Here is a 14158-nt window from a genome sequence, read left to right as displayed (position 1 = left end):
TAGAGCTATAGCCCGGAATGACTTACTTTACAAAAGAGTAAGAGTCGGAAGACAAATAGCGCATGAAGTAGTTCAAGATGTCAAGAGGACTCTTGAGCATTTTGGTCATAAGGACGAGACCTTGAGAACTATAAGTTCAGTTTGGATGTAAATGTAGAGTGTTGATCTTGCCTTTCGTCAAGGGAGTGGGCTTTTCCTTTCATGAAGAGTTCTTTTTTCTTTCAATACAATTTTGAAATTCGGGTAGAAAGCGAAAATGGTAATAGGAGTGCTGTGACAAGCTGACCCTTAGATTATGACAAGAGGGTGAGTTTATTCTTTTATGAGAGCCTATGGCTTTGCGTTTGGCAAGCCAAAAAACTTAGCGTTAGCTTAGCTTTACGTGAAGATGGGTCGAAGTGTATTTCAAGGAATTGCTGTAATTGTTGGAAGCAAAGTATGGCGGCGAAAAATTCCAAGGAGCTGCTCTTTGTTGTTGGTTGATGGCGGTTGGCGTTCAACAAAATCAATGGATTGCTGCTCACACAATTCCAAGGAGCTGCCCTTTGTTGGTTGATGGCGGTTCGAGCTCAACAAAATCATTGGGTTGCTTGCTGCCTCTCGGATAATTCCACAGACAACCAGGTATCATACTGTTTTCGCGAGTACAATTCAATTGATATATGTTTCCTTGCATCTTTTGCTCTTTTAGTTTGTTCTCCTGTATTTCTATAGCTCCTAAGTCCCTACACAGTTTCCAATAGCCCGTCGGAATCATTTGGAGTTGCATAGTCGTCTCTGTGGGAGTTGGGTTTCCGGTATTACGCTGTATCTTTAGCACCAATTGCGAATTGGGCGTTTCGCAATCGAGTAACAATTCTAGGAGTTGCTGAATCGTTAGCACCGATTGCGAATTGGGCGTTTCGCAATCGAGTAACAATTGGATTAGGGGATGGATGGTTTCGTCTCTCAATGTCTAGTTTGTTGCTTGCTCCCATCAACCAACTTGATGTTCTGATTTCTCCTGCGGCAGCTCAGGCAGCCTGATTCACGTGACCATGGATTCTGGATTTTTGGAGGATTGGTTGTACAAAGTGGCTTCTCTGTCAGCGCCTTCGAAGATTCCCCCTCCCCTCGCTGCTCCTGCTCAGCATATTGCGCATGCTTGGGCTCAATTGCGGACCTGTGTCCAAAATGGGAATTTGGAGTCGGAGCATTTGGCACTTTTGATGTTCTTAAAAGAATATCGTCATACCCTTCATGTGGCTGAACCACAGGCCAGGCTTTTGCTTTCAATACTGTCGTCTGTGACCTCGGCCGATGCAGATGCGCTGGGGCAAGCGCAGAGCTCAGCTGCTATGCTCCTGAGCACTTGGGTAAGAAAATCATTTAAGGTTGCGAGTGGATCGTCGAAGATTTCGCAGGAAATCTTGAATTCCGTTGTTGACAGCGCTTTAACGGCATTGGAGAGCCGTGAAAAAACGCGTAATTTTAACGGTGAAGCAATCCTACTTCTTGGGACATTATGTCTGGCGGCGCAGATCAAAGAGGAGTCGAGGAGAATCTGCCAAGAGGCTATAGCAAGGGAATGCATACAACGGAGAGATGCCATCTTACAGGGAAGCCTCAAGGAGGCGCTGGCTGGGATAGGATATGCTATAGTGTCTTCTCACGGTCATCATTTGACAGCCATAATGCGAGCTCTAACATTGTTGTGGTCCAAGGAACCGGGTGTGGGTCAAGAAGATCAGATGTTGGATAGTCCTGGTCTCAAAGACGGGCTTATGCTCTTACACCTTATGGAATGGTGTGGTTCCACCTTTACTTCACAGCCACAACTTGCAGGGGTTGCTGTTTCCCAAGTGATGGTAGCAGAACTGTTACAAGAAAGTACAAGTTACAAAGCATTATCTGCCAAATGTGCAATACTACTAAGTGCCGCTGGTCTGTTGAGAAGCTTTTATCGGTGGTCGATGTATGGGCAGAAAGATTCTGTCGCACAATCTAAATGGTTGAGTATGATGCAATCGCTAGAATCCATGATGGCAAGCATGGTTGATAGTACTTTGCAGTTGCAGGTTAAAGTGGTCACAGAAAATGTACTAGTGGATTCCCATGTGAATGTTGAGGACAGGTGGCATAAAGCTAGCCTTCCGGCTGTTCCACGAGAAGAGAGGCACTGGCTACAGTGCATTGCACTTGCTTTCTCTCGTTGCAGTAGCTTTCCTTCAAGACCGTCTATTCTTCTTTCCCTTACAATCACACTGCTCGAGGATGCATTACCTTTGTCTGCTATCTATAGTAAATATATCCCAAACTTTTGGGATTTGCACCAAGACTTCAAACTGTCTACCATTGTGTTACGTTATGGGAAGGGGGATAAATATTCGAGTTTGCAAAAGCAGCTTACCGCACACGATGGTATTCTGTTCCATGAAGCAGGAGCTATTTTCCGTGCTGTCTGTGAGCAATACCGATCTGCAGACAAAGGATGGCAGCTTTGGGTAGAGAACCTGTTTTTTCACTGTTCACACATTCTTTACAGAAGTCATCGATATTTCTTGGCAGTGATCCAAAAAGATGCTCAGGGTTCAATGAATAGTGGATCCTTGAATATAGTTCCTGCAAACGAGACTTTGAGAAAAGTTCTTGAAGCTTTTCTCCTTTCTGTTGTTATGTTTTTCTCCTTTGCCACAAGAGACAGAACAGATGCAGCATTACATGATAAAGGACTGTTAGCTGCGCAAGTCCTGACCTCTCTCTCTTGTCTCGAATTTATTCGGCAAGGTCACGTGCCAGAGTACGCTGATCTAGTGCAGAGATGTGTACAATGGGTTTCTACAAGCGACATGTCTGGTGCCATGGTTGTGCATATGCTTCCTTCTTATGATGATGTGCTTCATTTCCTTGGTACGTGCTTCAACTTCCTTGTTAAGGCTTTAATTCTCAATGCTGACCACAAACATACATTGGAACACAAGGTTTTATTAGAATCACGAGCACATTTGTAGATCTGCAGATTCTTGTGGAATACAAACATACTGATGAGAACTATACATTTGAAGAAAAGTCTTCGATTCTCACACTTATCACAAACATACATTTGAACAGAAGATTTTATTATAATCATGAGCACATATATAGATCTCAAACACATTTAAACAGGGAATGGGTATTGTTAGAGAATGTGGAAGAATATATAGTGGTTCTCTGTAGTCTTCTTGATCCCCCCCCCCCCCCCTTTTTTTTTAAGAAAAAAAAGAAAAAACTTTCCTCCCTCCTTCCCCTCGCTAATCGAGCCTGGATCAGCTAATTTACTAGTGGCATCGCAGCAACCTCGGATTCCACTTCAGGATGTTCTAAACTACGAGGCTTCAGCATCTGAGCTGAATCAAGAAGGGCGTTGAAGGTTTTTCCTTGCAGCAGCAAGATTAGGATTAGGATGCAATCCAAGTTCTACAAATCAATGGTGCTGTTATTTTTGTGACTATCTAAGCCTGTTATTTTCTCTAAGCAGCCAAGCTTAGCGATCTCAATTCAAGCCATGCCTGATTTGTGAGCATGAGCATTGAGAATGTAATGCCTTGTATTGATTATGTTGTTTTCCACTGGAAGCCAACCTTTTTAATGAAAGGGCAAAAGATGCTCAGTTAGTGGGGTGAGCATTAGGGGAATATGCAGCTACAGGGTTACATAGGAGGATGTGGGGAGTACTATAAAAGCCAAACCCAACTCCCCCCTCCCCCTTTTCCCCACATGTTTTCTTCTTTCTTCCCCTTTCAGTTCTCTCTTTCTATTGTAGTCATGCATTGATTTGAGGACAAATTTATTATTTTGAGGGAGGATGGATTATAACGAAGACCAAGTTTGGGCCAAGTTAGTGAGAACTAGGGCTAATTTGGCTAAGGGATGTTTAGGCCTAGAGAGGGGCAAAAGAGGGATATATTGGAGGGGACTACATAAGTCCACCTCTCCACCCTTTGTTTGGACTTTTGATGTGACATCTAATCCTACTTGTTTTCCAAATTAACAGGCTTCACATACCTTATGCATTTTTGCAACCTTGAACTTACGCAATCCTACAACAATATTTTGGGCCTGCATTGATTTAAGTCGCTGTTCATTAACATGACCAATGCATTTATGCTAGATATCAATATCTGCAACTACACCGGTCCCATGTACAAACATTGCTGTACTCAATTCAGGCATGTCCGCATCCAACGTAAACATCCTGCCCTTCTTCTTCCCTTTTGCTATCAAGCGACCTTTATTTTTCATATCCTCAACAAAGCATCCATGAGGATTAAATCTAACTTGCAAGCCCTGCTCAACCATTTGACCAACAGAAACCAGGTTCTTGGTGATATTTGGGACCTGAAATACATTAGACAGGTATTTCTTTTTTCCATCTTGCATAGACAAAGAATTTTACCAATCTGTGCGCCCCGCCGTCCCCCCCTCCGTCCCCCTCCCCTCCTTCCTCTCTCTCCCTTATGCTCTTCTATCCCCTTTCTCTGATCTGTCCCTACCCAGTTTTCTACACTTTTGGGAACAAGGTATGGTTATATTGATTATCGTCTATGTGGATGATCTCATACTGACTGGCAGTCCTCCGGAGCACAAGATCATCCTATCCCCTAATTCACTTCGAGCTCCCTGCTTCCTTCCTTCAGCCTCAATGTTCCTCTCTCTCTCTCTCTCTCTCTCTCTCTCTCTCTCTCTCTCTCTCGCTCGCTCGCTCGCTCGCTCGTGTCCATAAGCCTTCTCGTCTGCGACCTCCCTACTGTCTGCTAGATCCTTGCTTGTCCCTGCCCTCCTTTCTCATCCACCACACTCCCTGCTCGTCCCCGCCCCCTCACTGCTCAGTCTGCCCCCTTGCAACTCACCCCCGGCTCCCTTTCCACCCCCTTGTAACTTCCGCCCTCTCCCAGCTGATCCCCACCCCCTTTTCTTCTCTTTCGGCACCCCCTTCCAACTCCCAACCTTCCCAGCTCACCCCTGCCCCCTTTCTACTCTTCCAGCAGCCCTTGCCAACTCCCTGTCAGAATGTGGTGTGGAATAGATGCGAAGAGAGAGAGCAACACACAGGTGGATGCAAGGAAAGTGCTGGAATGCATGCTTTATTACTGGAGCAAACTTGATAAAAAAGAGGTACAATGGGCAGAATAGCCCTACTATTTATAGGCTGTTGGGGGGTGCCTGCTGGTCTCTCTGTTTAGTCAGCCCGACTGGCTTGAGTTAGCCTGGTTGGCTGCTTGGTTGACGCGACCTGCTGTTGGCTGAACCGACCCAGCTGGTCTGGTGGTTGGCTGACCTCACTTGCCCCTCAGAGATAAAATAGGCTTGCAGTTCATCCCAGGCCTCCAACGACTCATGAACATCCTGCTACTAAGAAACAAAGAACCCCTTGCCAAATCTCCAGGTGATAGTTAGGAAGCCCCATGTTTTTTGTTTTGCACAACCCATTGTGCTTTGCTTTCCACTTTTTTACACATGGAAAGCATTGATTGCTTTGCCATATACCCAACAGGGTCGCTTCAATGAGTTGTCTTTGCTGTCCTTACCAAATGTGAAGAACTGAAAATCATCTTCATTATTGCTGCTGTATTTGGACAGCTCCATAAGTTTCTTTAATCCCTCAACATTCGAGACAACATAGGGTTCCAATACTTGATGCTAGCATGGATGTTTTTCGGATGTCTTATGCTGCATCTAGCCTCTGAACAGCCAAATAATCCAAGAGAGAAACCAGCCTGTTAGGATCCATGTAAGCATGGTCCCACAATCTTTCCTCGTCACTGGATACACCAGAATCCAGCCCCCTAACTGCAAAATAATGAAACACATTGTTTGAACCTGTCTTGGTAGACCAAGGAGGGGGCATTGGATGAAACAGGCAGATGCCTCAAAAGTAAAATTTACTGAGAAGTTCTCAAAGGAACCTAATGAATTTTAATTTTTCTTTAAACTCAAAAGGCTCATCATAGCTTATTTTGTTACAATCCAAGTTTCCCTTCCTTTTTAAACTAGGTATGCGAGTATTCTATTATAGTGGTCTCCCACAAGACTATTAAAATACTTGGCTATCCTTGAATAAGCTAAAGAGGAAAGTCTTCATGGCACCAAGGGAGTGGATTACAGAGAGGGACTTCATCCCATGCAAAGAGGGAAAGCTAAAGCTCTGAATCCCCACCTGGCTGGACTATAGTCTCCATACAGCTGCGCACCCGAATAGAATCTCTTCAGTCCTCGAGCCATGTACCTTCAGTAGAGGTTTCTAACCTCCTGGATAGCCAAGGAACTGAGAGGAAAGTCTTCTAACAGAGAGGAAAGTCTTCGACTGATCCTCCTGGATAGCCCCTCGTAAGGCATGCTTGCTATGGAACTTTGACCTCCTTGTTGCTTCGAAATGCGATCAATGGTGAGGTGCAAGTTCCTCTTTGATACAGTCTTGCTACTCTTGAGGACAGTCAATGATTGAAGACAATGGAGCTCCTTTGTAGCCAGCAATCAGCCACTTCCCTTTTGCCTTTGTATCCTCTTGGATGGCACCTTGAAGCAAGTTGATGAGCTCCCAAAAAATGTGCTCCTCAATGGATGGAGAATGAGCCCACAAGTGCTCCCTTTTATAGGCTGGTCTTCTACCCCCACCGACTGAGCTGGCCGATCCCTTAGTTTGTGGGACCCGACTTGCCAGTCTGCTGTTTACAGACCTGCCTAGCCACATGCCAAGCTGCCACTGGCCTAGGCTCCTTTGCCACAGCTGTTTTCTAGGCCTGTCGTTGGCTAGAATCTGCACTCTAGCCAGTCATCTATGAGCTCCATGCATCCCACCCTCTTGCTGGCGCTGATGTAGACCATCTGCTCCAGGTATAGCACTGTCCCAGCCCTTCGTACAGCTCATCACAGGTGTTGTCTGCGCGTGCACCTGTTTCAGCTATTCCGCCTATTCGCTAGCTCCGTTCTAGCCCTCCTACATCAGATCCAGTCCCTTTAGTTTCTGTACAAACAAAGATGAATCATCCATACATCTTCTTCAGGGTCCCGGGCTGCTATCAACCTGTTATAGGCCACCAGACTTGTCCAGTCTGCTCCATACTACTCCTGATTGACATGTGGCAGTTGAGTCTGCTCCATACTACTCCTGATTGACATGTGGCAGTTGTGTACGGTTTTTGTCCTCAGGTACTTTCTTTGTTGTGCTGCCCACATGGTAGCCCATGTGTTGCTTATGTGGCAGACCTGTTTTCTTTGTTTGCTTGCTGTCCATGTGGCAGCCTTGCTTCCACAATTAGATTTGCCCATGTTGGAGGCTCACCTACAGCCCACATGGCTCCTAACCTACCTGACGCACCTCCTCCATGCAGTCCTCATTTGGGGACTCAGATCGGGAGGCGACCGTTCCAATAGCCTGATAAACGAGGACCTGTTGTCTTCCTGCTGCTGTGTAGGCAGCCCAAACTAAGACACTTGGAACATTGAACAATGAATATTGGATGCCCCCCCTAGGGTCCTTCATATAGGGCTTGGATACTCCTAAAAATAGCCTGAAGATTGACCAGTCTGAAGATTGACCTGACCTTGTCTTGCAGATATGCGTCTGCCCAATCATGCACCTTGTTGTCATGTGGCAACGCTGCCTGCTGTGTGTGTCTAATAGATCCACTCCAAAATGTTGCTGTTTCTTGCACAGCTCTGCGAACCTGTTTGCAACCTTTGACTTGGCTCTGACAACCCAGCTTGGCTGTCCTTGCAAGACGTTGTCTACTCTAGCCTCTAGGCTGGTGCTGGCCCTGGTGCAATCTTTTGACAGCTTTCCATTCTGCCCATGTGGCAGCCCTGCACGCCATCCTAGATTTGCCCCTATGGCAGTCCTCTCTACCCACATGGAATTTCTTCTAGGCTTATGGTCTATCTACCCAACATCCCCTCTCATCGACCCACCATCGGCCAATACCCACTTCAATGTAGATGCTCCATTAGCTCATGTGGAGAAACACTCTTGGCTCACAGGTGGGCAGGTGACCAACATGAAGACCATGCTGCCAGCATGCCTCTAGTACAAGAGCATCGAGGAGAGGACGGGCATGGTATTAATTTTGGAGCAGCTAACCTTGTGACAAAGGAGCAACATGCGAAACTGAAGCACTACTTCGCATACAAATGAACGACTTAGTTACAGCCTAGATATAGGTCCAGTGGGGAATATACCCGTGGCGCCCTCCTTCACACCCCAGACCTTCTTAGGTGAGGAGGAGCACATTCCCGAATGCATTGATACATGGCTGAACTGGTGGCAGGTACACTTCTCCTTCCATCCCTTTTCCAATGCTTTGACAATATAAATGGCACAAGGGATGTTCAAAGGCAAAGGGTTAGCTTGGTCGCATGAAGGAGAAGCCAAAGGCAGGGGCTGATTTGGAATAAGTATTCAAAGAGGAGTTCCTTCAACCCGAAGATGAGTCCGGCCTGATCACTAAGTTTACAAACTTGAACATGAAAAGATTCCATTTCATACCTCTTTACAGAGATTTAGGGATCTTCAATCCAAAGCCTCGTATATGGATCCTACCACCCTATGTGGATTCTTCATAGATGGATACACGGTAAAGGAAGGTCCTTGCTTTCATTGCAGACAAAAGGGGCACATGCAGATGGGGTGTCTGAAGAGGAAGGACAAGGCGAAGAATGCTACTTTGACCAAGGTCAAAGGTAAGAATATCTCTTCTGTTCATACTCCAATCTAGGGTCAAACTCTTTGCAAGAAAGGTTGTAACTTTAAAAGTGTTCAAACCTAATGATCGTATACGTATGTATATGTCAATCATGGGTAGAACTGTGCACATCCTAGTTGAGTTTGGAAGTTCTCATAATTTCTTGAACGCTAAACTTATGCAGTAGTTGGGGGTTCCAACACAGCCAATTGATCATGTCTACGAGGTTGATATGGCAGCAGGAAAGCAGACTTGGGATTGATGTGCAACCCAGGTTTCCCTCCTCATACAAAATCACTCCAAAGATCTAGATATAATGTTAATGAATTAGATAGAGTGGATGTAATTTTAGGGGAATAATGGTTGTATAAATTGAATGTGCAAACTGGCTGGTGGGGTCATAGGTTAACTTTTGTCAAAGAGGGAGGGAGTACCCAAGGGGGATTTTGATGACCCACTCTGCCCTCTTGTTAACTCTTTGGAAGTTGGCAAGTATTGAGTATGAAGTTTATCAATGTTTTGCAGCCGAAGTTAATAATCTTAATGAATCTTCAAAGTTAGATGCATGGGAAATACATGCACTTGCTGAAATAAAAACAGGAATTTTTTATGTATTTCCATCCGAGTTGCCGCTTCGTTTACCACCCTTTAGGATGGTAGATCATCGGATACAGTTAGCTCCAACAGCTCAGCCTATAAACATGGCACCTTACAAGACGAGCCAAATGAAAGAAGATGAAATATCTCGATAGTTTGACGAAATATATACGCTTGGGGCAGAGTAGAAAAAGGAGATCTCCCTGAGGTGCTCCAGTGCTATTGAAGCACAACGGCAGGAGTTGGAGAATGTGTCAACCTTCACATTATAGTTGAATGTGTATGGCTCAGCAGATTGATGACAGATCTTCATGGTGGTTTGCAGCCATCTACTCCCACTGTCCACATTGACTGTCAGAGTGCTATTGCAGTGGCCCAAAATCCTACGTTTCATGCAAAAACGAAAGACATTGAGATCCATTATCATCACGTAAGAGAGATTGCATGTAGGAGTGATCAGCTTGATCTGCTGCCCTAACATCAAAATCTTGCAGGCCTTTTATCTATGCTCTATGTAGAGAAAAGTTTGACACTTTTCGCAAAAAGCTTCGGGTTTACTTCCAGTTCGTGATTGATATCACTCCTTGTACAACATGACATTGCCCCTACAGGGTGGGTGTTGGAAATATTTTAATATTAAAGGCATTGTAATATTAAAGGCAGTGGGATGTGTCCCTCTTGGAGCATACATGAATGCATCTACAAATAGAAAGAATGTTGTAAAACTCTTTGTCTCTTCCATTTAGATGTGTCCTTCTTGTGAACAGTTATGCCTCGTGATGTGTCGCTTTGGAAGGGATCCATCTTTGGTATTTGTATAACTCTAGAGCCTCTATACAGCTCGGATCTCTCAGCTAAGGATCCATCTATCCTAGTCCTCACTGCTTGTCATCAAATGTCGTTTGATGACCACATTGAAAGAGGACAGTTGCAAATTTTGATCTTTATAGTCCTATTGAAAAGGAAATCCCCACACAATATCAGTAATCATGTGCACAAAATAAAATAAATGTAACAGTGGAACATGGAATTACTGAGAAAGTATCAGATTAATCATACATAATGTACTGATTCTCATATTCCCTTCTTTCCATCTATCATGTCATGAGACAGAGCGAGAGAGAGAGAGGTTGTAGCGTGCTTTGGTTCCAGGATAATTGTTACATTTTGTCACTAATGTTTGTGGTTATTTGTGGGGATTATAGGACCTGCTTTGGAAAGTTACAGCTGGACAGAAGATACAGTTCAAGATGCCCGTGTCTTGTTCTGCTTTCGAGTGCTACCTTCATGTCTGATTGGGCTTCCAGCATCAAGTTTTGTAAAAGGAATAGGACCAATAATGTTATTGTATCCTATCCATGTTCCTCTTTCATTTTTTGATTGGGTGGTGGAATTGGTGGGAGGGGCTGAGTTTTAGAATGTTATTGTTTGTCAAAGCTGTTCCTCGTTCTGGGAATACTTAACTTTGATTAAGGTACTTGCGGCATCCAAGTCATAATTTGGCTCAAGCATCACATTCATTGTTCGTTGCTTTTATTTCATGCAATGGTGATTCTCAGCTGCAAACAGATTTACGGGTATCTGGTGTAAATGGTAGAGATTCACCAAAGGAGCAGCTTGCAGTGCGTTACATCGAACGAACTTTAGAGGTAGTTTTCAACACCCATGCTCTGTTCTTAGTTGCTTTATGCAATTCTTATTTCTTTACTCATTAGTTTCGCCCTAAGGACGTTGAAGGTACATTTGTCTTGGGGTTGTGATTGGGACAGGAATTTCACAGCATTTCCCATTTTGATTTTCTTGTTATGGGAGCTGGTGCAATTGTACGCCACCTTCCTGCAGGCAGTGCAGCAACAATGTCTTGTATTAGTTGTCTTGCAAATAAATCCAATGAGCTGTTTAGATGTCAACATAGAAAACTGCACAACAGCAGTTTTCAAGGAGCTATAGAACCCCAGAAAGGAGGAGATGAGCTGGAAACAGCAAGAAAACTTCAGACACTTCTGTTGCATCTAATTCTTCTCGTGGATATACAGGTGCACTTTCACATTCTGAATTCTTCTTCTGTAGTAGAGGAAATACTCAAGACGGGTGTTTGCAGCACTTTCAGAGTCGCCCTTCACATTTTTAATCAAATGTTCAGGGAATGTTTCCTCTTTGTGTTTAGCATTTGACCAAAGATAGCATCTTGCAGGTACTGCCTCATGCACTGCAGGAGGTGGCAAGACTGATTCTTGGGCTACCTGATCCTCATCAAATAGCTGCCCTAGAAGAGGCTTTTGACATTCTTGCTGGTAGTGATGATCTTACTCGTAAATATGTTCTTGTTCCCTGGCTGCAATCTCTGTCCTACCTTTGTTCGAATCCTAAAAATCAAGCAAAATCCTATGATGATACATCTTTGAGTGTCATGGAGAAAAGCTTGCAAAATGAGGATGCACCTGGAGGCAGTGGAGCTTCAGGGAACAATGGTGCAATAAGCCTAAACCCAAGCAGTGCTTTGGAAGACTATAGACAGGCGGTTGGATCTTTCAGGTTGATGAGAGGTGACGACGATGGTCTCCTATCATGGACACCAAGATCCAGGTTATAAATCTAATACAACTGCTTAGAAAGCTGCAACTTTCTCCATTGACAAAATGAGCACCTGGAACATGTCATAATGTTGGGCCAAGGAAGTACTCAAAAAGCCTAAATATGACCACTTCTTTCCTTAAGAGATGCTTTCATTACACCAGGAACTCCCACAAGATTTGGGAGTATGTATTCCTATGGGGCTAGTACATCCTTTAGAGTGTGGGATATGTATTACCCAGGGGCCAGGAATACCCTGAAAGCTCATGTATGATCACATTTTTTCTAAAGGCATCCTTGTGAAGATCACGACTGTCAAGTGAGGTACAAACACAACTAAGAACATCACTTCAGATCAAAGCTTTGGTTGTCTGCATGTCAAAACTAGACTTGCGGTCCCTTGCATGTGGGCAAAACACAGTCTTACATACTTTTTAAAGATAGGAGGAGTGTTTCGCAGACAGTTTTGAAATGCATTGAAGGGTATTCATTCCAGAAAACATTCTTCACATCTGTTGCCACTGATCTTAATGTTTGATATAATCCCTCTTTTGCAACTGGTACATAAGTTTACTCACAATCTTCTCCACAAGGTTGTACTAGACTTGGTAAATCCTTTTGTAACTAATCCATCCTTAGATATTTTAGTTGTTCCAGGTAGATTGTGCTGGACTGTGTACATTCATTTTCTAATTATTCCTTTCTTGTTTTATGGAAAGTGAGACAATTTTCCTGTTCGGTTCCATAGTTGTTTGCCATACGGCTTCCTAATTGCATCTTCAAAATAAAATTGTCTTCAATCTGGATAATTTTTGAAACTTTGTTACTTTGTGCAAGTCTTCATGGTTGGTTTCTCTGTCTTCTTCTGTCAAATTATTATTGTACAATTGTTGAAGTAATTAATGTGGATGTGTACAAATATGGGTTGCACAATTGTCATACTATGAAATGGAATTGTAAATAACGAGTACCGAACCCGCGGGCAAAGATGCATGACCATCGTCAACTACTCCCCATCTGAAGGTGGATCTTTGATTCTTAAATTGCTAATCAACTCACCTTGCATACTTGGATTGGATTTTGAAATTTTAGCTTAGTCTTAACCCATGGCTCTGAGAACTGACAACAGTAGCATATTCAAATGTATCTTCAAAAAATCATCCCAAGAGATTATGCCAAGGCTGTACTACGTGTTCCAATGTTTCCAGACGATACTCCCACCATTGGGGATCTGAAATATGACTAGCATAGTGAAGTCTTTGTGAGCATGATTCCATCACTTTTGAATCATCTTTTACAAAGTGAGATGACGATTGATAGTATAGCCACCACCGTAACTTGTGGCTCTTCTATTTTCCTTCAACAGGTCTCGTTGAGGAGTCCACCAAGCCATGTAAGCGCTACCCAACCTTGGACCTTTCACGTCTAGTTTGCAACAAATAGCCTCGAAGATGTCTTGTTGGGCTTTATATGTTGTTGTTTGAGCGACGCTTCCAACGATCTTTGTTGTGAACGTTCACACAATTTTGAACGAGCCTATTGTTGCCTCGTCCACTCTCCATATACATCGAAGAGCATCTTGCTGTTTGTGTCATCGAGGCCACACCACTACTTTGAGGTGGCACACATTGCAAAAAGAACCATCTACATGTACAGATTGACTAGTTCGAGGTGTAAGTATATCATCAGGTATGGATTCACGAGACTGGGATTGGTGGCATGCAACTATATCATCCACTTGGCTAGCCGTACTTTTAGGCATTTGTATGCCTAGAGTGGCTATAACTCTCTCAACTCCTGGCCCCTTGCATTTTCCAATTTGTTTGTTGGCATCACTCAAGAAGTGCTTTTGCATTCTTGTGCCAGAGCCTGAGTACTCTCCTCATGACTAAATTTGCATTTCCATTTCTTATTAGGCAACATCATAACATAATCCCGAGCCTTTGTTGGGTTTCTTCCTCGTTTCTCTGGAGCCATGCTTTTGCAATCAAGGATGTAAGAGAAACATACAAAATTTTATATAAGTAATACATGCATTCACATAAATTTTCATGTTTTGGTTTCTACCATATCATTTAGCTTTTAGGAAACATAATAATATTTGGATTTGTTTGCAGTTCTATGCCCAAAAATCAATGTGGCTATTTGGCACACTAATTTAGTATACTTCATGCAAGCTTACTAAAACTCACGAGAGAGAAATCATCCAACTGTGTTGCCCCCTCCCGACGTAATTGGATGATTATGAACATGGTAAGCTATCTGTTTAAATAGGCGTGAGATGGCAAATC

The 14158-nt window shown here is 43.6% G+C and overlaps 1 protein-coding gene across 2 annotated transcripts; it reads left to right on the top strand.

Moving 5' to 3' along the window:
• Nucleotides 1–257: 257 nt before the first annotated feature.
• Nucleotides 258–12460, top strand: LOC147887733 (obscurin-like protein). 2 transcript variants are annotated; one of them, XM_087393520.1, is made up of 6 exons: nt 258–624; nt 1013–2889; nt 10499–10640; nt 10768–10942; nt 11063–11329; nt 11488–12460. In XM_087393520.1, exons 2-6 carry the CDS (start codon nt 1038–1040, stop codon nt 11884–11886), a joined length of 2835 nt encoding a protein of 944 aa, XP_087249646.1. In that variant the 5' UTR covers nt 258–624; nt 1013–1037; the 3' UTR covers nt 11887–12460. The 2 variants fall into 2 exon arrangements, with proteins under 2 accessions (XP_087249646.1, XP_087249647.1); XM_087393521.1 differs by lacking the exon at nt 258–624 and adding an exon at nt 735–797.
• The last annotated feature ends 1698 nt before the right edge of the window (nt 12461–14158 follow it).

Source organism: Dipteris shenzhenensis, chromosome 22 (assembly GCF_047967505.1).
Source record: "Dipteris shenzhenensis isolate YYH24624 ecotype China chromosome 22, Dip_SZ_1.0, whole genome shotgun sequence".
In the NCBI taxonomy this organism is placed as follows: domain Eukaryota; kingdom Viridiplantae; phylum Streptophyta; class Polypodiopsida; order Gleicheniales; family Dipteridaceae; genus Dipteris; species Dipteris shenzhenensis.
The sequence above is the reverse complement of the archived record's forward strand: the minus strand, read 5'-3'. Positions and strand labels throughout refer to the sequence as shown.